At 36.4% G+C, this 23,775-nt stretch overlaps 1 protein-coding gene across 1 annotated transcript; it reads left to right on the plus strand.

The window, feature by feature from the left end:
• The first annotated feature begins 17,224 nt into the window (after nucleotides 1–17,224).
• On the plus strand, nucleotides 17,225–20,007 carry LOC145102110 (Inositol monophosphatase family protein). The gene is made up of 9 exons (XM_079039463.1): nucleotides 17,225–17,421; nucleotides 17,530–17,626; nucleotides 18,245–18,347; nucleotides 18,475–18,674; nucleotides 18,758–18,817; nucleotides 18,912–19,255; nucleotides 19,366–19,444; nucleotides 19,587–19,637; nucleotides 19,711–20,007. The coding sequence occupies exons 1-9, from the start codon at nucleotides 17,303–17,305 to the stop codon at nucleotides 19,861–19,863; spliced, it is 1,206 nt and encodes a 401-aa protein (XP_078895589.1). The 5' UTR covers nucleotides 17,225–17,302; the 3' UTR covers nucleotides 19,864–20,007.
• The last annotated feature ends 3,768 nt before the right edge of the window (nucleotides 20,008–23,775 follow it).

Below are 23,775 nucleotides of genomic sequence, written 5' to 3' on the forward strand. Positions count from 1 at the left end.
TATCCTTATTCCCAAAATGTAAGAAGCTTCTCCGAGGTCCTTCATAGCGAAGCACTTCCCGAGCCAGGACTTAACCTCCTGCAAAGTCGGGATGTCGTTTCCTATGAGTAATATGTCATCGACATATAAAACTAAAAAGCTTACTATACTCCCAATGGCTTTGACATATAAACACGACTCATCTTCGCTTCGTACAAATCCAAACTCTTTGACTTTCTCATCGAAGCAGAGATTCCATCTGCGAGATGCTTGCTTAAGTCCATAAATGGACTTCTCAAGCTTACACACTCTATTCGGATGCTTCGGATCCACAAACCCTTCTGGCTGAGCCATGTAAACATCCTCAGCCAACTTTCCATTAAGGAAAGCGGTCTTGACATCCATTTGCCAAATCTCATAATCATGAAATGCGGCAATAGCTAGCATCACTCTAATAGATTTTATCTTCGCAAATGGTGAGAAGGTCTCTTCATAGTCAACTCTGGGAGTTTGAGTAAAGCCCTTCGCAACCAATCGCACTTTATATGTGTGTACCTTTCCAACCACGTCGGTCTTCTTCTTGAAGATCCACTTACACCCAACAGTCTTACGTCCGGGCACATGATCAACCAAATTCCAAACTTGGTTATCATACATGGATTGGATCTCGCTATCCATCGCCTCTTTCCAGTTCGCAGACTCCGGGCCTGCCATGGCTTCCTTATAGCTATTAGGTTCATCAAGATTTACTAGTGTACCATCACTAATATACGTGTCCCCTTCGGTAGTAATATGAAAACCATAAAACTGGGGTTGAACTCTAACTCTATCGGAACGTCTAAGAGGCAAGGACTCGTCAATTGGTTCAACCGGAGTTTCCTCCTCGGGTTGAGTGCCAGCGGTAGAGGTTCCTTCATCTATCGACTCTTGAATCTCTTCAAGCTCGATTTGCCTCCCACTGTCCTCTTGGCCTATGAGTTCTCGCTCTCGGAAAACTCCTCTCCTCGCAACAAAGACAACATTGTCCTTCGGTCTATAGAAGAGATATCCAAAGGATTTCTGCGGGTAGCCGATGAAAATACATCGCTCACTTCGAGGTTCAAGTTTGTCGTGAGTGTCTCGTCTTACGAAAGCCTCGCAACCCCAAACCTTGATATGTGCCAACGAAGGAGCTTTCCCCGTCCACATCTCGTGAGGTGTTTTGGCAACCTTCTTAGTAGGGACTCGGTTAAGGATATGGGCGGCAGTCTCTAAGGCATACCCCCAAAAAGATATTGATAGCGAAGCATGACTCATCATAGAGCGAACCATATCCAATAAGGTTCGATTACGCCTTTCTGCCACACCATTCATTTGTGGTGTCCTAGGTGGCGTCAATTGCGAAACTATTCCACACTCCTTGAGATGATCGTGGAATTCAAGACTTAGGTACTCTCCTCCTCGATCGGATCGAAGCATCTTGATCTTCCTGCCCAATTGATTCTCCACTTCATTCTTAAACTCTTTGAACTTTTCAAAAGTTTCTGACTTTTGCTTGATTAAATAGATATACCCATATCTACTATAGTCATCGGTAAAAGTCACGTAGAAGCGGTCCCCATCCTTCGTGGCTGATCTAAACGGTCCACATACATCGGTATGTATTAGGTCCAATAAACCTTCACCCCTTTCGCACGTACCAGCGAAGGGTGACTTAGTCATCTTTCCAAGCAAACAAGACTCGCACGTGTCATCTTCCCTAAGGTCGAATGACTCCAACACTCCATCCTTTTGGAGTTGGGCTATGCGTTTCTTGTTAACATGTCCAAGACGACAATGCCACAAGGATGCTTTATCCATACTAGTGGAAGAATCTATGTTCAAAACATCATTTCCTAAGTTATCAACAATCATAACAGTTTCATAAATTCCATTACATGGTATAGCTTCAAAGTAAAAGACACCATTCAGATAAGCCAAAATAGAACCATTCTCATTATTAAAAGAAAATCTAAAACCTTGTCTATATAAACCATGAAATGAAATGATGTTTCTAGCCATTTCTGGCGAATAGCAACAATTGTTCAAATCTAAACATAAATTATTCCTAAGCACTAAAGAATACACTCCAATCTTGGTCACAGGCGACGACCTTCTGTTCCCCATGATTAGATTGATTCTTCCTTGCTCCACATCCCTACTTCTTCTTAGTCCCTGCACATTAGAACAAATGTGATAACCACAACCGGTATCAAGAACCCAAGAAATAGCATGACTAGAATCATTAGATTTAATTGTGTATATACCTGCGAAAGATGGCTTGATCTTTCCTTCTTTGATGGCTTGCAGGTACTCTGTGCAGCTTCTCTTCCAATGTCCTATCTTGTGGCAGTGGTGGCACTCTGCCTCCTTAGGGTTAGGGCAGGGCTTAGCGGTTCAACTTTGGTCCTACTAGAAGAGGCACCATCTCGGGCTTTAACCTTGCGATAGTTTTTAGACGAAGCCTTCCTCTTCTTTCCCTTTCCTTCACCAATAGCCAAGACAGGAGAAGCGGGTGGATTGGGAGTTGGTGCAACAGACTTGTCCTTGAAGTTGCTCTCAACGACCCTCAAGAGACCTTGGAGTTTGCTTAGGGTGACCTCTTCTTTGTTCATGTGGTAGGTCATCCTAAATTGATTGTACATCGGAGGCAAAGAGTGAAGCACCATGTCGACCGCCAAGTCTTCCCCAAAGTCAACATTCTACTTGCGAAGACGATCGACATACCTTTGCATCTTTTGCAGGTGCACGGTAAGAGACTCTCCATGACCCATCTTAGCGGAAATCATGTTAGTGAAAATCTCATAACGCTCTTGTCTCGCGTTTTGGTGGTATCTCTCCAATAAGTCTTGGTGCATCTCGTATGGATACATGTCCTCATAGGACTTTTGGAATTCGGAGTTCATTGTGGCTATCATGATGCAGTGAACCTTCGTTGCATCACGCTCATGAGTCTCAAAAGCACTCATTTCAGCCGGAGTAGCGATTTCTGGATTGATCTTCTCGAGCTTTTCATCAAGGACATACTCCTTGTCCTCGTAGCGAGCAATTGTGCGAATGTATCTTATCCATTCGCTAAAGTTCGTTCCATCGAAAGTAACCTTTTGGCAAAGGCTCATCAATGAGAAGGAACTATCAGCAGCGTTGTTTGATTTCGACATCTACAAAGGAAAAGGAGAAAGATAGATTAGAATATGAATCCCTAATTATCACCCAATAAGAAAATTAGGGCTAGGATCCAACAACAATATTTACATCTTAGAAAAGGGGTGCCGTAATCTAAACGCAAATAATTTGAAGGTAAGTGAATGACGATTCACTAATTCTCCATCATGAAAAACCTAACTCTAAGTTCTAAATGTATTGAGAATTCCTAGGTTCGGATGAGATTCATTGAAACTTTTCAATGGCATGTTTAAATCTTGATATGCCCCTCTCATTTGTGACTGGGATACCGAGGATCACAAAGCGGGTGTGAATTACCATGCAAATTCACATGGTGCCTTCGTTGTAACGATCACCTATTCAATGTGCCGGTAAACCACACACGCTCCATCGAACTATGATAAACAACGAATCACCCTTTGCCACCTTCGCTTAGAACCAATTAGTGTGCCGGTAAACCAATCACGCTCCACTAACTTCTTAGCAAGGTGCAAAGTGTAATTTCATGGGATTGCATCAAATTCACTTTTCCTAAAGTAACTAAGATTGGGAAATTTTAGAAAACATGTAGTTACTTTGTATTTCTTATTATACTTTTAATGAGAGAATGAGGTTGCCCTATCCTACCCGTTCGGCTAACGACCCTCCACCGATCAAGCAAGCGGTGGGTGTGAGGGTACACCCATTAAGCGCCATTTTATAGGCCGCAACCTTATACCCACCTTATAGACCGGCTTCGTGAATGAGGCCTACTAACGGTAAGACTAGCATTTTAATTATACATATATATATATATTTATTAAGCTTGTAATAATATAATAGTATAGGGTGTATTTTAAACATTTTAAAAATACTAGGGTTTTAATCTTCAATTAAAATTTTCGAAATTTAATGTCACTTAAATTAAAATTTTAATTATTAAAACTTTTGATTTAATAATTATCTTAAATTAAACTATTAATTTAAATTATCAAATCATAAGGGATTATCTAAATCTAAAAGATAATTACCATTTAAACATTTAAGTTATCCTAATCCCTTAAATCCCTCTATAAATTTCGAAAATAGGGATGGGATAATTCATGATCTTTAATTACCATATTTAACTATTAAAGGATAATTACAAGATATGGGATTATCCAAATCCCTAAAATTTAGGATCTTATCATGGGGAAGGAGGCAAATCTCGAAATCTAAGGGTTTGCAAACCCTAGATTTCGAAATCTTGGATTGAAAGGAAAGGATTCAAAAAACCTTTCAAGATTTTCGCAAATTAGGGTTAGGAAACCCTAATCTCGAAATCTATGGCCTCCTAGGGTTTATTGGCTATATACCCTAATTTGTCAAGTTCATACAATTGAATAAAAATAATTGAAAACAAGTTAACCAAAGGCTCTGATACCACTGATGAGTTTTATACAAACAATCCTAAGTGTGCATGCAACCCTAGTTTGGATCTATGTTTTCACTATTAGATACACAACATTATGAACACAAGAATAAAACCCTAATGTGCATTGCTATTTTCGAAATCAACATACAAGATTGGATTACATACCTCTAGTTGTTATATTGCAATAACAACTTAAATCTTCAAATCCTAAGTCTTGAAAGCAAGCACCACAAGTGTAGTGCCTCTAATGGCTCACAAACACCACAAGCAATTGGAGAGGCTTAAGATAGAGGAGGGAGGAGATGGAATTCATCCTTGGGACCTCTTAGGAGCATGTACACGAATTCTAAAGGCCTAGGGGTCTTTATATAGGGTTTAGATTAGGGTTTCAGTCCTTATCCTTATCCAGTTGCTTGCCCACCAAGCAACCACAAGATAAGCCTTGAAAAACCCTTATCCTCTTATCCTTGGACGATTTTAAGGATATCCTTATCCTTGAATTCGTCCATCCTTTAACAAGGATAAATATTGCCCTATCTTGTAACTATCTTATAATTACAATTCAGACCCTCTAGTTTAATTAATTACACTTGATCACAAAATTAATTCCTAATTAATTATTGACCAATATTAATTAAACAAATATGATTTTTCCTTTAATATATTATTCTTATAACATATTAATAAATCACAATAACCTCTCTCTCTCTATTTAATTTCTCCAGTCAAGTTGCTTTGGTGAAGGCAACCCAAAAGGACTATGCACAACCGGGTCAAGTACTTACCAAATATGGTTACGGGCTTAGACACTAATCCAACAAGAGCCTTCTGTGCCACAACTAGCTTTCGTCAGATTGTGCTTTGGACAAAAGGCAGATAGCTGGATTTCCTTTGATAGGTTTGAGATTAAGAGGAAACATTTCGCCTTTGCGCTCCGATTTGAGAATCACTCTTTTTGTTTTCTTCTCTATTATTTCTGAACCCTCATCGTCGAATGAGACCTTGAGACCGGTACCTCCAACGAGCTGAGACACACTGATGAGGTTGTGCTGTAGTCCTTCAGCGTATGCAACCTTTCTAATCGTGAAATCTCCATTTGTTATCATTCCATAACCTTTTATCGTGCCGAATGAGTTGTTCCCGAACTTGACATTTCCCCCGTTTGAAAGAGACCGAAATTCCGTCAGCTCTTCCTTCCTTCCTGTCATGTGACGTGAGCAGCCACTATCAATATACCATTCTTCGTCAAACTGCTCGTCACTAATAACCTGCAAAAATTAAGTAGATTTAGGAACCCAAAGTTTCTTGGGTCTACGTGAGCCTTTTACAGGAACAGGAATAGTAAGAGAGATGTCAACAAGATATGTTCTTTTTATTAAAGTTGTTTCATCTTTCTTTTTAATGGTGAAAACCTTAATTTTGTTGAGATTTGTTACATTCGGTTTGGATTCAGGTTTAGGCATTTGGACTTTAGAATGATTTTGATCAGTCTTGACTGAGGAAACCTTCGATTTGCCTTTCAAATCTGTTGATGATTTTGGATTTTGAGTATGAACAAAATTGGATTTAGAATGAGGTTGAGAGGAATTAGAAGAATTAGAACGAGAGAAGTTAGACTGAGAAGTTTTATTGATTTGAGGTCCTGAGTGACACTTTTGTTTTTGGTCATTTGTGGGACCGAATATCGAACTTTGGTCGCTTTTGCTCTTGGAACCGAAGTTATGCTTTTGGTAGCTGGTGTTCTCTGAACCGAACCTTTCCCTTCGGTTGTTATGATTCTCAGAACCGAACCTTTCCTTTCGGTTATTATTACTCTCTTGCTTCCTAACAACACTTTTCTCTGACTTTGAATTTCTGTCATGATAAGAGAAATGGGCGTTTTGAGATCGCCAAAAATGTTTTCGTTCAGAGAGATTTTTCTTGTATCTCTGATTCCTTTACTGCTTCTGATCCTTTACTTGCTTTGGCTGTCGGTGGATGTTGGCTTTTTTGCTTTTGCTTCTTGTCAGCCGGTTCAATTGGAACTGATGATGTTTCGCTTGAAGGAGTGACTTCTTCTGCAGGAACTCCTTTTTCTTCAGGAACTTCTTTTGCACCACTAGTACTTGGCACGTCGAAGTTGTCAGGTTTGTTTAGTGGCTCTGGAACATATCTGCCTTTGGTTTTCCAGGACGTCCACTCCGACAGACCAATGGTTTCGTCAGCATTATTAATAGGGGTGGACCAGAAGAACTCATCACAACCATCAGCATTATCTTCATTTACAATGGCTGTGAGTTCGGCTGTCTGATGTTCGGTTGCTCCTGTGACCTTATACACCTGATTTGGAGTCGTCCTTACCTTTTGGTATACAATAGCTTTTTCTTCAAGGATCGGGGACTTTTGTTGGGACAGACGAGCAAACTCCACAGAATTTTCTGAAATAAAATTTTTGTGGTTTTCGGGTTCGCTCTTGACAAACTCAGAACAGTCAACTTCATCCTCTATAGAAATTTCACTCATATCATCATCCTCATTAAGCTCAGATGCATTTTAATCATTAATTTTATTTTCTGAGCTCAAGTTGGCATTCAATGAGTCAAACTTTTGTATGGTTCCAATCCTTAGTTTTAGTTTATCATTTTCATCCAAAAGATTTTTCAGCATGTCCTTATGGTCCTTGGACTTTATGAAAGATTCGATTTTGTCTAGACCATACATATAAGTCGGATTTACATCCTCAGACAAAACTACACTTTCACAATTATATGCTTCAGCGTCAATTTCATCTTCCTTAAACTCAAGGAAGGGCAAAATCATGCGATGAATTTTCTGTCCTATTTCACAGCTAAGATGAAGTTGAGTGATGTTAGAATAAAGACACTTAGCAATCAAACAAAACACATTTCTTTGTTTCAAAAGTTTTAAATTGTCTCTTTCTAAATAAATGTTTTCATCTTTGGATATGATCAAATCTGACTCCTTCAGCTCTATCCACATCCTCCGTTCCTCACTCTTTGAAGACACCCTGCTTATTTGGTCAGTTAGGTTAGAATTGGTGACCCGTGTTTGAGTTAAACTGCTGTCTAGATGAGAGATTCTTGAATTTACATTTTTTAATTCTTTTTCATATGAATTTAGTGGGACTTTGAATGAAACAAAAATGGATTGTACCTTCTTGATTAATTCATCAAGCTCATTAAACTGCACGCTGAGAGGTTTTGTTGTGAAGCACAAGTCCTCTCTCTCCTTCGTGTCTTCATTCCCACCGTCTGTGTTGTATCCCCTCATTTGAGATACATCTGACACCATCAAACACTTTCCACCGCTTCCTTCACCTTTCGCAACGTAAGCCTTTCCATGAGATGGCTTTCTGACTTCATCATCCTCAGAGTCGGTTGACCAGACCTCCACGCCACCAAACTCATCATCCTCTATCGAACCCTACACAATTAAAGCATTCATAGAAGGGTTAGCAGTAGTTTTCTTTCTCTTGATCTCTTCCAGATTTTTCATCAACACAGCTTCTTCATCTTTTTCTTCATCCTTTTCAGCCATTTTCTTTAGGACACAGTCTTTGGCATAGTGGTTCTTTCCTCCACAGTAGTAGTAGTTCACACCTGAATCTCCTTCAGCTTTCGGCTCTTTCTTTGGTTCTTCTGCCTTCGGTTCCTCCCTCACTTTTTCAGAACTATAGCTTCCTTGCCAATTTCTGTTCTTATTGGTAGGAAACCTTTTCTTAATAAACCTCTTTGGATTTGACACCATCATTGCATAATCTTCAGAGGTAAGGTCATAGTCTTCTAAGTTAAGATCTTCATCTTCTACCACACTTTTGCTTTTAGATAGAAGGGCCAAGGAACCCAAGCTTGAAACCACATTTTTCTCCTGCAAGACAATCTTTTCTTGGGATTTCAAAATCCCTTCCAGTTTAGCCAATAAATATGATTTGAATTGCTCATGAGCTTTAACAGTGGACACAACCGCTCTCCACTCAGATCTAAGACCATTCAAAAACGTAACTTTTTGTTCAATCAACTTCCTTTCAATATCGTGTTTAATCATCTTACTGAGAAGATGATTGAAGCGATCGAATGTCTGAGTAACAGTTTCCTCGGGATTCTGCTTAAATTCGCCAAACTCAGATAAAAGTAGGGTCTGAATGGAATGCTCCAGATCTTCGTCTGTGGAATATAACTCTCACAGCCTATCCCATATTTCTTTGGCAGTGCTGCATGAACTTACCAGCCTGAAAGTATCTGATTGAAGAGCGAATCTGATTAGTCTCAATGCTTTAATATTACACTGAAACTTATCCTTTTCGTCTTGAGCAATATCTTTTACGTCCTTCAACAGATCATTATACTCTTTCTGAGTTTTAATGATTTTAGACGTTGCTGAATGAGCGAATGGTCCAGACACGATTGCTTCCCAAATAAGATATCCATTGTCTTTAGTTCCAATGACATAATCTTCAAAGTGATGTGCCCAGACTTCGTAATCCTGGGTGTAAAGGATGGGAATCTTCGTCGTTGATCCAATGCTGTTTGAGATGTTTATGGGATTTGATTGTGACTCGTCCATGCTTGATCGTATAACCTGTATGAAAGATCAGACTTGTAATATATAAGATTAGGGCAAAACAAATAAATGCTGAGTTACGTCAATTATGGGATGACGGCTCAATAAATATTAGTTAATGCAGAATAACCCTAATCGCAACCTTTTTCACAGAAAAGATGTGTATGAATTACACAGCCTCCTGCTTTGATACCAATTGATAAGTTATTAAATAACTTGATGATCGATTAGATCTTCTTAACAGGTAATGCGATGAAGTAAAAACAGTAAATAACACAAGTATAGATCAAGATGTGTCGAATGATTAGATTACTCAATCCTCAGCAGAGCTCGACTAAGAACTTCCGCTGTAGAGGATTCTAGGGTTACAAGAATGATAACAATAAACTTGCTGAATAATCACTCTCTGATCGTTCTATTCTATCGTTACTTTCTAGGAGCATGCAAGCACCTATATATAAACTAAACCCTACGAAACTCACGGATGGACAGGCCCATACTGGAGATACATAATGGACTAGCTAACGAGCCCAATAGACGCAATACATAACACAAAACACGACCCAACATAATATTAATAATAAAGTCAAAATTTGCCGACTGAGTCTAAACGAAAGTTGTAGATCGTAGTCTCACCTTCGCGTGGATATAAAGAACATCGAAAACGGAGTTCGTATGACGAATATATGAATTTTAGAAGTTTGCTAAATAATAAATATATAAATTTAAAATGAATTCCGGTATTATCCGAAGGGGGAGTCACCAGCCTGATCCGAGTTACGCCCAACGTAACCGGGTGCTAGGCCTCGGTTCGGCCACGTCGCCCCTACTCCTCTATGCCCTCCCATCCGAAGTACGTAAGCGATGATGTCTCGTACGCCCCACGTACAAGCGTACGTCCCGCGTACCGAGGTCTTTCAGCCCCTATATAAAGGGTGCGAGGGTGCCGGCCATATTTGCTAATTTCCTTCCTTTCTCGCGCCGAAGCTCTGCGTTTCAACCCTCGGAGTCATCCCAAGGGCCCGGTTTTCATATCCAAGTTTCGAAGGAAGTTTTACGCTCCCGAGATTCCCGAGAATCCCAAGAAATCCGCTTTCTCGAGTAGAAGTTCTGCTCGGTTTTCGTCTCGCTTTCTTCAATCTATCAGGTGAGTTCATACCCCTACAACCACATTTTAAATGCTTTTTAAACACTTGTAAGGGGGGAATACAAGTAAACACACGACAAAAATCGTGTGAAACATCGATCTTTTGCTATACTTTTCATACTGTTGTTTTAACTATCTTATGAAGTCATCATCATGCAAAACACCTCACAACACAGCTTTACCCTCTTGGGATACAATATGTTTTATAAATAGAAATAATGTTTTATTTATACGTTTACATATAAATACATCATATCAAGGGTAACATTCTTTAATAAATCATTTTATGCATTCAAAGAACTTATGATTTATGCTTTGTCAAACATTGTGAAAAAGGATAAACTTTGCATACAAAACTACTACTTTAATACAGACTTAGTTGAGAATCCATGAGACGTGTATATCTTCAAATAATACCTTTTTGCTAAAAGGTATCGCTATAAGTCCTGTCTATAACCAGAGTCTCCCGTTCGGAGAACGTGTCAAATGTGTATAGATCTATACGGGAAGTCATGATCCCGCACCCTGACTGTTAGCTACAGTCCGTCCTTTGGGGTGACAGTTTGTCATAACGCTACAACGCCTGAAGAAAGTCGCTACAGGCATATTGTGTTCAGTATGGTTATAAAACTCATCGGATATACAATTATTATGGTACTAGGCTTTTATGAACGAGTAGCTATTAAAACTATTCTTCATCTAACAAGTGCGATCTTCGTATAGCTTTATTATATAAAACTATGCCACACCTTTTAAGCACGTCGGTTGCTTGCGATTTTCGGTCTTAGAGACTGCCAGTTATGTTAGGAAAATAAGGGTTTTTCCTGCATCTAAAACAAACAACTAATAGGAAAATAAGGGATTTTCCTGGTGCAATTATTTACGACTTGTAACACGAACATTCATATGCATTTCATACCTTTATAAGAAAATAAGGGTTTTTCTTGGAAAACACAACAAATCATATCTCAACTATTAGGGAAAATATGAGATTTTCTGGATCTAATACATTCATTTCAACACAACGAATCATAACTCTTTTCATTTGAAAATACCGCGTTTTCTGGAAAACATACACAAACTTTCGAATGGCGTGCATTTTCTCAAAACACTACTTATGAACTCACCAACTTAATTGTTGACACTTTCTCTTTGAAATAACTTGTATTCTCAGGGAACCGCTAAGCAGGTTTGGAAATCAACTTTTGGGGATTAAACGTGCTGATGTTAATTACTTCTTTTGAAAGATGTTTATGTATTTATCTTTTGAACATGTAACGAATACAATTATGTAAATATTTTGGAAACCTTAATATATATGGTGGTGTGTACTTTCCTTTCTATGAACTGTTATGATACTGAATATGATGTCCTCCGCCCCCGATCGTTTCCGCCGTTCTGGTTTGGGGGTGTGACACAGTCGATAGAGATTCATTACCGAGAGTTTCAGCAAACAGCTTTGTGAGGTGAGTTTTCCTCCAGTAGGAACGGGTCGAAGGCACCAATGTCGGCCCGTTTATGTATGTTAGCATATGTCGGACTTAGGTACAATGTCTGGTAAAGACCGAGGTATGTTTGTATGCTCGATGTCTTCGTGATTCTTGCATATTTTTGTTTATGTGTTCCGGGCTTTGGTCCGATGCCGGGGCAAGTCCGAGGAATGTTTAGCTTATATGTTATGTTTATATGTTCCAGGGGCTTCGGTCCGATGTCAGGGCAAGCCCGAGGAATGTTTATATGTTATGTTATGTGCTTATGTTATATGCTTGATGATATGTTATATGTATACCGAATTTCGGTCTAATGTTGGGCAGGGCCCGATGCCGGATTCGTCCGATGTTGGGTGGGGCCCGATGTAGTGGGCAAGGCCCAATGTATGCTATTATGTGATTATATAGATATATGATATGTGGTAGTTTAGGGAGACTCACTAAGCTTCGTGTTTACAGTTTTCAATTTTGGTTTCAGGTACTTCCGCTAGTAAGGGGAAGGAGACTTAAAATAAGTAGGTACCCTAGTCTGACCAATTTCAATATACATCTATATAAGCCTATGTTTAGGGACATATGAAACCAATTTAAGTACGTCTTGGTCCTTAACTAAAGGCAATAACCCGTAATCTAAAGGAAATTCAGGGATACAAAAAATGATAGTAAAGGGTCTGTTCACCTCTGTATCCTAATTCTCGAACCATGACATCGAGTTCATGGACTGAAAATAAATCAGTAACGTCATCTATGTATGATACAGTACCGTCGATGTATTTCCTTCCAGGTGACTTGGTGAAGATACCACTATAGTGTATCTTCAACGTGAAATAGTTATCATATCCCTCTATAAACACAAAAATAGTCTGGGTAAAGAATTTATCTTCATGAATACATTCAAGGAAAACAAAAACTGTTTTTTTTAAATCATACCATATCTCGATTTCAAGTCCTTCAAGCATACATTTTTTTTCACGCAAACACCATATTGAGAGAACCATTGTCCTTTACTGCTGCGTAAACCCTAAACACCAATTTCATGTCTTGGATGAGAGTGGTTTGATGAAGATGAAGTCACTATATCTTGGGAGATGAAGAGTGTTTGGGAGTTGACGTGAAGAAGACAATAACATAATCATTTCCCTCATTAAAGAAAAGGGTACACGCGAAAAGACCGATTTTCCCTTATATTATTTTAATAAACTAAGAGTTAATGGTTGGGTTCTAACAATGTGAGGGATAAGGACCATTTGTCAAAAGTTTAATTTGAAAGTACATGGATTATCTATGATGTTTCTAAACCACTGGGACTAAACTTCCGATATGGGAAACCACAAGGATCATTTATGATGTTTTTTCTATTTAAAAAAAAAAGTTTGATCCCGGTTGATAACCGGATATGGTAAAAATGGAAAGTCATCCTAAAAGTTATGGTTTTAACCAACAAAAAAAATATTATGATTTTTTCCAACTAAGCATGTAAAACTTGAGACTTTTATAGTAGTTGCTGAACTCTTTTAACAAACTTGACTTCAAGTTGAAATATTATAACAAGTTTTTTTTTATAGAGATTGACTATTATTATTTCTTTTGATATTTCTTTTAGTCTATAAAATATTATCTTGAGTTTAAACTATTGATATCACATATAGAAATATGAATTAATTTGCTAGTTATATCGCATTGAAACATTAATTCTTGATAAACAACTCGTTTGTTTGTTTGTTTGTTTTTTTAATTTTCGTTTTTTCGTAACATAAATATAATAGAACTAAAGAACAAAAAAAAATAAAGGGTAAATGCCACTGTAGTCCGACCAAGTTATTGGTTTTGGTTTAAATGGTCCCTAAACTTAATTTTTTTGCTTTCTAGGGTCACAATGTAACATTCCAAAATTCAAGCCCGAAAATTTCATTTTTGAATTAACAATTCCATAAACATTTTTACCAAAATATTGTCAAATAAACAACACGTCACAAAATCATATTGTTGCGTCCCAAACCATAACGTCAAAAGTAATGAAAATCGGAGTACAGTCCCAAAAACTCCTTGCGGAAACCATGAGTGTGTGTGTGATGCGATGCTACACCGCCGGCTCCTTCCCCTTCGAAGAAGAGGTACCTGAAACGAAAACCAAAACTGTAAGCAGAAAGCTTAGTGAATTCCCCCATCATACCACATACCATACAATATCGTCAGTATCTTTCAACCGGTAACCCTCATCGGTATCTTTCAACCGGAAACCCTCATCGGTATCTTTCAACCGGTAACCATCATCGGTATCTTTCAACCGGTAATCAACATCGGTATCTTTCAACCGAAAACCTTCATCGGTATCTTTCAACCGGTAAACATCATCGGTATCTTTCAACCGGTAATCAACATCGGTATCTTTCAACCAGTATCCGTCATCGGTATCTTTCAACTGGTAATTGGGGACTATTCCACCCCTACCACTAGCATACAATCAGCAGTTATAAACATATAGTCAGACATTTCTGGGTACTGACCTACCCTTGGGTCCTAAGGACCACTGTTAGGGAAACTAATCCCTACTATACACATAACATATCATCCAGATAAATCTCATAACCAACACATATCCAGACCAATATAATTATCACAAAAGACCATTATCTTCTAAATACCTCTTTTTGGTGGGCCGATATTGTGGCCTTAGACCCACCCCTACTGGAAGGTAACTCACCTCAATGTCGTGCATTGTTTGAATTATCCTCGGCGCACAAGTTGACTCCCTTCGACTCCTCGATCCCTACACAACAACCTTCAAGTCAACACACAACACGTACAACCCTAAACAGGGTCAGACCAAGTCCAGTCAAAGTCAACTTCAAGTTGACCCGAATCGTCGAGTTGGGCCGTCAACTCGACGAGTTCCTCTCTCATATGAACATCGCATGAAACTCATCTGACTCGCCGAGTTGATGAACAACTCGTTGAGTCCACCTTCATCTGATGAACAAGTCCTGTCCTCGACTCGCTGAGTTGATGAACAACTCGTCGAGTTCATCTCCAATCTTAAGGAGATTGCCTTGGACTCGCCGAGTTTGTTCTATCACTCATCGAGTCCCATGAACTCCAGGTCTAAAATCACGCTCAATGCATTGGGTAACTCTTTCTGTCCGCTTACAACCCTTCTAACACTCAACTGGGTTCCTTTGACCCTCAACAGATATGGGGCATAAAGCCTCGGACTCGTCGAGTCCAAGAACGGACTCGCCGAGTCGGTCACGTCCATACTCTAAATCCTCGATTTCTGATGTACAACCTTTGATCAAAAGATAGATCCAAGCTTCTCCAATCGATCTAGCATGTAAAGTTACAAACTTTGCGTGCTTGCATGGGACTTTGAGCTCAAAAAGACATAAAACAAGCTCCTATGGTGCATGGGACCTTTCATGGGTGCAAAAGCCACCCAAATCTGCCTAGTGACTCCTTTAATGATGTGATTCAGAAGCTTTAACCCCCAACCATGTTTGCAAACATGGTTGGCCACCAAAAATGGCTTATAAAAGCCCTAAATCTCCCCAAAGAGGGATCTAACAAATGAATGAGCAAGGTTACAACTTTTTACCTTCAATGAGCTGTAGAAGGTGCACAAACTCGGGTTCCCTTGGTCTCTACTTGCTACCTCAAGCTTTTCTCCTTCCTCCTTAAGACCACAAGCACCAAAATCCACCAACAAGGCTTAGATTTCTTCAATAACGGCTAGGGTTTCAATGAGGGGTGTTTTGGGAGCATAAGGGACGTTGTGGTCGACATAACATTGCTTAAATAGGGTGCAAACCCTCGGATTAGGGTTTTTGTCCAGACAGCGTCCCATCCCACTTCTACTCGGCGAGTTAGTCCTTCAACTCGCCGAGTCCAAGGCCAAAAATGCAAAATACTTAGATAAAAATAAAAAGAAATGCATACTAAGAACTAGGTGCTACACACAAAGTGGGTGGTGTCCGGTTTAAATGGTCCCCTTCACCATTGAATACCGGTTGCTTATGCCACCTCTACATTTGAAGCCCATGTGTCACCCACACCGACAGCGTAATTTTAGGTTTCCTTGATGACGATGATTTTTCACTAAATAAAATAAAAAACTAAAATTCAGCCCTTAACCTCTTACATTGAATCAATGAAATGGGTATTTGTTCCCAAGCGAGATCAGTGAGTCCTTCTATTCCGGAGATTCCAACCATTTTGACGACTCTAATTTCTTCTCGGATGGAACCTGATGCATCACTCGATGTACTTTCCTTCATTATCACTGTATTGTCCTGTGGATCCCTATCATTAACAACAACTTCTTCTCTTATTTGAGGAACTTCAACATCAAAATGGATGCACCAACGGTTTCTACTCCTCATGATTCTACGAGTCCTTTTCACTTCAAGAATTCATCATCATCGATCCATTAAACCTAGTCGAATTAGAAACCCAAAAAAGCTGAGATTCGGATGTTCAAAATCGGTAATGATCGCTTCAAAGTTTCAGCTTTATGTACGAATTGGAGACGCCCACTTCGAATACTCACACCAAATTGATGATAGATTCCGATTCAAAATCGGTAATGATTGCTTCAAAATTTCATCTTTATGTATGACTTGGAGACGTCCACTTCGAATACCCACACTAAATTGCTGATAGATCACTTGAATAAAAAAATTTGATCATAGATTTTGTAGATAGGGTTTTTAAGCTGATGATTAAGAAAGAGTATATGTAATATTTATGGAGAGAGAGAGAGAGAGAGGTGAGTTTGAATTCCCTTTTTTTATCACTTAAAAAGTAAAAATACCTTTTAATCCAAATTTAACTTGTGAAACCGGAAAAAATGAAATTCAATATCTTTTTTAATAAGTCAATTATAAGTTTAATGACCTATACTACTAAAAAAATATTTAAGAGACCATTTAAAACAAAATCCAAAAGTTGGGTGGGCTACAGTGACATTTACCCAAAAATAAAAAAAAAAAATAAGTTACAATGAAGTTATAAATATATAATATAATTTTTTTTATTTACTTGAATAAAAATAAAAAATTACAAAAACTATAAATTATCAAAATTGTAATATACTATATTTATACATTTTACATTTTAAAAAAAAGGTCTAGAAAAAGTTAAACATATGAAAAAATGAAAACAAATAATACGAAAAAAATGACAAATATTAAAAAAAACGAAAACATCAAAATATAATACGTAAACAAATATAAAAAAAACTAAAAGAATTTAAAAATGTAAAATCTAATAAAATAAAGTTAAAATATATGTAATATTTTACAAGCTATATGGATCAAATTTTAACTTTAAACCTAATATAATTAACCAAACTGGTTAGAATAAGATTACAGCCATAACAATAATTAAAAAAAAATATAATAACCTTTTCAATTAAGTGTTAAAAAGTTAGGAATCTTATGAACTTGAAAAAACAAAATTATTTCGGTATATATTTAATGCACGGAGGTACTCCACAATTCTCGGATCAACGACCAACCACCGCCGCAGTTAGAAATTTTAGTTTTCATTCCCGCCATGGATCTCCTTCATTGCTCAAGGCTGCAAAACCCTATTACTAAATTACTACAACCTCACACTCGATTCACTGTACACTCAACTTCATCGTCATTGTGTCTCCGGCGATTCAGCGTGAGGTATCATCCACTCGATTCTTATCACTCTCGTAATTAACGCCACTCTGTTTCTACCCCAAAATTTAGGGTTCCAATTGATGCAACCTTTACTTATTTTGCTTTGTGCAGATCGAGTCTTCCTTCCCCGGCTCAGAATGCCAAGTATAACAGAGAGCTAAGTGCTGCTGTGGATGCGGTTGAGCGGGCTTGCCGTCTCTGTGTTGACGTAAGTTTCACCATTAATACCATTTTCTACCCTTCGCTTCATTTCAGCTCAATCTAAGGTGTTACAGGTAAGACATGTTGAACCTAGTACTTTACAACTTCAAATTGCTATAGTTTTGTTATTAATTTTTGAACAACATATTTTAATTTGTAGTTATGTTATAAAATTAGATGTATCTATCATTTTTAGTAACAAACAACAATCTGTGAAAATTGAAGAGTTGAAATGTGACCTTTGATTTGAGAAAGAAAGTATCTTTCTTTTTGAACGTATACAACAGAAAACTGTGTTATGTTGTATCTTTTTGAATTTTTATCATTGATTGAAATGATCATCTCGATTGTGTAGGATAAATATTATTCATCAAAGTTTTTAGATGGAAACAGTTCACATTCCTCAATATAACTCAAAAGTTATTTAGGAGCTTGTTTTCTCATATAATACCTTCAAAAGGCTTGCATTTTACATGTCAGGAATCTTCAATATTGCATTTTTATGATATTTAAGTGATTATGATCCAAGTATATGATGTCTACATGATTGGAAATTTTCTATTAAGCTATTGAAAACGGGAATTATATTTCAATGGCTTTAGACTTCATATTCTGTCTGATTCAGGTGAAGCGATCTTTATTCACAAGTGATGGAAGGATTCTTGAAAAAAATGACAAAACACCTGTCACCATTGCAGATTTTGGAGTTCAAGCTCTAATTAGCTTGGGTATAAAATCTTGATTCTTAAATTTCTTTTCTCACTTCCTTTTCATCTTCATCATAGAAAATACTCAAAATAGCCCTAGAAAGCTTACTTTTTTTTATTGTGGAATTATTTTTCATAATCATGGCAGAGCTCGGGAAGCTATTTCCTTCCATTCCATTGGTAGCTGAAGAAGATTCAGCATTCTTACGTTCAAATAATCTTGTAGACTCAGTTGTAAATGTGGTTATTGATAAATCAAGCTCCAAAGATAAAGAATTAACTGAAGCTGATGTACTTGAAGCTATTGATAGAGGAGGAACATTTGGACCTAATCCAGCCACATATTGGGTGTGTTAATTGTTATGCAGTTTCTATCACATATTATAGCTAAAACATTCATTCACTTAATCACATGAATATGTTTTATACAGATTCTGGATCCTATAGATGGCACACGTGGATTTCTCAAGGGTAATGAAGCCTTATATGTGGTAAGTTTAAGCTTTCTTAATAAATAAACACAAGAAAAAGCAACATAAATCCATCGATTTGATCATAATAAGCATAATGCTCTTAACATTACAGGTAGGTTTAGCACTTGTGGTTGAAGGACAGATTGTTTTAGGAGTTATGGGATGCCCTAACTGGAAGGACAATAAATCAGACAATGACAAAAATACCCTTGGGTCAGGAATGATTATGGTTGCACATATTGGCTGTGGAACATGGTCAAAGGAACTATCTGGGGTAGCTCTTAACTGGTACAGATGCTTAGTTGATGGCACTAATTTAGTTCATAAAGGACGCTTTTGCATTTCAGAAAGCCAAACATGGGATTCATTGCCATTATCATCTTCATTTGGTTCATCAATCAATGTGGAAAATGTTGGAGATAATGAAGTTCTTCTCTTGCCTACGTGTTGTGGAAGGTCCATTTACTTCTTTTACAGTATCAATATCAGTATCAGTATCAGTAACAGTAACACAGTATTAATGCTTGAAAATGGTGTTTATATATTTTTTGGGACTTTGAATTCAGTTTATGCAAGTATTTGATGGTAGCTTCTGGGAGGGCATCTGTTTTTATTCAACGTGCAAGGGCTGAAAGAGTGATCAAGGTATGAATTAATGACACTAAAGTGCTGATTTTTTTAATGACTTAATCCAATAAGCTATTTATGAGTGTTTTTTTTTTTTTTTTTTTTTGACTTAATGTGGCCTCATTTACTAAAGTTGGATTCTTTCTATGGGAAAAATAAGGTTTGGGATCATGCTGTTGGAGTGATATGTGTGCAAGAAGCAGGAGGAAAGGTAATGAAGTTAATTGCTTTTACAAATTGAGTAGATTTTGTTATTGATTGAATTAAATATTTAAATGTTACAGGTTACAGATTGGAATGGAGATGAACTTGATCTTGCTGAAGATGAAGTTGAGAGGAAAGCGCTGTTTCCGCCAGGTGGCATTCTTGTGTCGAATAGCAGCTTACATGAAGAGATACTTGAGATCATTGCATCCAATTCAGCAATTATTTCATGACATATGGAAAGGAAAATCTCTTGTTTGTATTTTCTCATTATTCTTTTTGGTAGGTGTTATATACAATATGGAAAGTAAATCAAACTGATGTTGTATGAAAGAGTGAAAAAGAAAATTATAATCTAATTTTTTTGAATAAAACAATGTGTGATATATGTATTGATTGCCCAATCACATGCATTTCTTCTTTTTTTATTTCTAGAATTGAGATAAAATATGCATGTTTTTGGAAATTGATTATATCAAAAGAATAATAAGTACATTATATAAGTATAGGAAACGGAGATGTAGTCCTATATGTGTTTAGTATTCAAGTAGTAATTTAATACAGGGCAAATTTCAGAAAAATCCTTACATGGTCATATACTTGAAAAAACCATTACATTTTTCTATTTTTTTTTTCGGAAACGCTTTTATGGTTTTTTGGGCAGCGTGTCTGTGTTTTAGAGAACTTTTTGAAGCTTTTTAGCTTTTGACTTTTTGACTTTAAAGTAAAATCTCTAATTAAAGAAAATGCCTTGTTTGAGAGTAGGAACTTAAAGCTTTTATTTATAACAAAATTCTCATAATTCAAAAACTAATTTAATTAGTTTTTAGGAGCTTTTACCTTTTATGTTATTTTATACCATTCAAAAGCTTATAACTACTTTTGTCTACTATTTTTACATAAATAAAAGATACAACTTCCAACTTTTGGTTTTCAGCTGGTTTAGCTAAATATATCATATATGTTTGGTCTTTTACTTGAAAAACTACAATTTTTTTTTTTCATTTAAGCCATTAGTTACTAAAATATGTTAGCAAGTTATAAATGTCTAAAACGCTCCTACTCCAAAATAGTCCAAAACAACGCAATATCATATATATTTTGGTCGGAAATTATTATTAACATGTGTAACATGCTAACCAATTCTAGAAGGTAATAAGAGCTAAAATGAAAAGGATTCAAATTATCACTCTTTAGGTTTCTCTATAAAAAAAATTGTAATCTTCAAGTAAAATGCTGAAAATGTAAGGGTTTTCTAAAATTTGTTATTTAATAGATTCTTTTGGAACATCCGCCATATACTAAAAACCATAACTTGGTCAGACGTTAGAAAAAATATAAGTGAAGGCATCTACATTGGATTACACATCCACAAATTCCAATTTTTTCTAGCCTTGGTGTTTCTAAACACAAACCAATTAAAATAAAATGCGATAATATTATCAATTTTTTTTTTCCAATTTGTCATTTAATACTAAAAAAGTGATGTGTTATATTTGACTAATTACATATATTAATAGAAGAAAGTGTTAGGATAAAGAATCAATAAACACAAAATACACATCAATTAAAGACGTGAAGAAAAAAAATAAAAACACAAGGATTTAGTGTGTTTAACTCGAACAATTGATAGCTTCATTTTATTACTTTTTTCCGTAGTTTATTTTTAGTTAAAACCATCTCATTTTAGTTAATCTTCATGCATATTTTCTCTTTTTGTTATTTTTTCTCCTTTACCGAGTGCTTTCCAGTCTTTTGAGCTTATTTGCAGTATTTATCGAAGATTTTTTGTTATTGGAGGCTTAGAAGGATGCGGGACTTATAGAGGCTTGCAGTTTGCTTGTGGATTTGGAGTGGTGCGATTGGGCTTGGTGCTTGCATAAACAAGAAATCAATTTGGACTTAATTTTTGAGCAAGGATGATGATGAGGCGATGCGGAATCGAGCTACAAAAGATTAAAGGAGCATTAGATCAATCATTAGAAGGCTTTGGAATGGCACAAATTAGCTCTAAAGAGTTATGCATGTGGGCTGAAGTGTGAATGAGAAGATTGGGCTAGATTGTATTTTAAATGGCCAAAGTCTTACAATCTGTGAGACCCACGCGGTCCGCGTGGACCCATACGCGGTCTGCGTGAATTGTGCTAAGTTGATTATGGGTTTTGACTTGTTGACTCTATTTGTGGAAGTTTGGTGGGTGGCTTTTGACACTTTTTTGAACCTGGAAATCAGCTCCCTTTTGTTGGAGATTGGAGGCATTGTTGGGGATTATGACTTGAAGAACACACACCATTCTCTCTCAAGAAAGCTTTGGAAGATTTGAAGAATTTTTGGAAGAATAGTGTAATTTCTTTCCATATTGCATCTAAGACAATGTTTGGTACCACTAAACTATATTGCTTTTCTTTTACTTTGGACATGCTTGGCTAAACTTTCATTTGGTTGATTAGGGTTTAACCCATGGATGATTAGTTGCTTTGAAGGCTTATTATTATCTTTTGTTTGAAGTTTATGGAAATATTTTCTAGTTAAACATCTTGTTGTGTTTATTTATCTTTGATCATGAGCTTGGATGAATGAATGCTTGTTTTTGTTGACTAATTTCTTGGTTAAGTAATGGACCCTCAAATTAGTAAGCAACAAATGATTTACATGTTTGTTTTCATTTCATTTAGACCATGGAAATGCTTCCTCCATAATGATAATGTAAGCATTTGATTATCTTTTGGATTTTGTAACTCTTATAACTTAAAGCTAATTGATTTTCACAAGATTTCATGCTTAATTGATTTTGTGACTTCAATTAAGGACATGTGTTAAGAGCTCCTCTAGCCATTTTAATATCTAAGAAGAGTTGAGGCAATTTGTGCTTATGAATTGCTATAGCCAAGTTAAACAAATTCACAAGTGTTATTCCATTAAGTCTAATGATAAGTCAATCATGTTATCCATGAGGTGTACCCAAAAATCAACCAATTTTACTTCATTGAATTTAATCATATCTTTTACTTGTTTACTTGTCATATTTACATTCTAGCTAGTTTTAACTTTGTCAACCAATCAAAAAGAACTAACCCCCTATTTTATTTTTATTTTTGTTTTACAAGTATTTGAACAAGTGATTTACATAGAGATTTAAATTGAACCAATCTCAGTGGATACGATCCCTTTACCACTATACGTTACTTTAGTGTGTAATATTTAGGATATTTATTTTGTTGGCCTCGACAACCACCAACAATCAAGCTAATCTATGAACGAACTAGAGAGAGATGTTTATTAGACTTGTAGAAAATACACAGTCGTCATACATGCTTTCTATATAAAGTTATGGAGATACAAGTAGATCTATCTATAAAGACGAATTGACCCTCAACTGTTTGTGGGTCAGGGCCCACAATCCTAAGACATCATCATTTGAAAAGGCTTTTTGGTCTATACTTGCACCGTATACCTTGGATTGAGTAGCAAATACCGTTATCGAAAAAAAATTATGGTGCACTCCCCTAGACCTGTAATGAGCGGCTCCCACTTGACAAGCGATCACGCTTTTGAGAGCGGAACCTCATTGTTAATTCTCGGAAACGACAACGAGGTCAAAATAAAGATCAGAAGCCACAACTCAACATAATGAATATAATTTTTCTACTTTTTGTCGTAAATCCAATATAACGTATAATTTATTTTGAATATAGAAAAACATCATTGTTTATATATATATATATATATATATATATATATATATATATATATATATATATATATATATATATATATATATATATATATATATATATATATATATATATATATATATGAAATTTGATCTAACTCATAATCAAGTTTTTATATGCATCGCATCATGGTTCTGATAAAAAATAATTAATAGTATTCTGTATAAAAAGTTGTTTATAAAAATAAAGTATATAAGTGATTCATCAAAATAAAACAGAATAAATTTTATTTCATCAATGATAAGGTCTCTAAATATAATTATTTACATTCAATATTCAAGTCAAAGTCAAAGTAGCTGTTATCCTCCAGCTCAAGTAGTAATGAAAACTGATTACTAATTTGCTTACTTGGATAATTTAGGAATTATTATATATGTTTCATCATAGCAAACATACCCCAAGATCATATTT

This window comes from Lactuca serriola, chromosome 4 (assembly GCF_051521515.1).
Source record: "Lactuca serriola cultivar US96UC23 chromosome 4, Lser_US96UC23_V15, whole genome shotgun sequence".
Classification (NCBI taxonomy): Eukaryota; Viridiplantae; Streptophyta; class Magnoliopsida; order Asterales; family Asteraceae; genus Lactuca; species Lactuca serriola.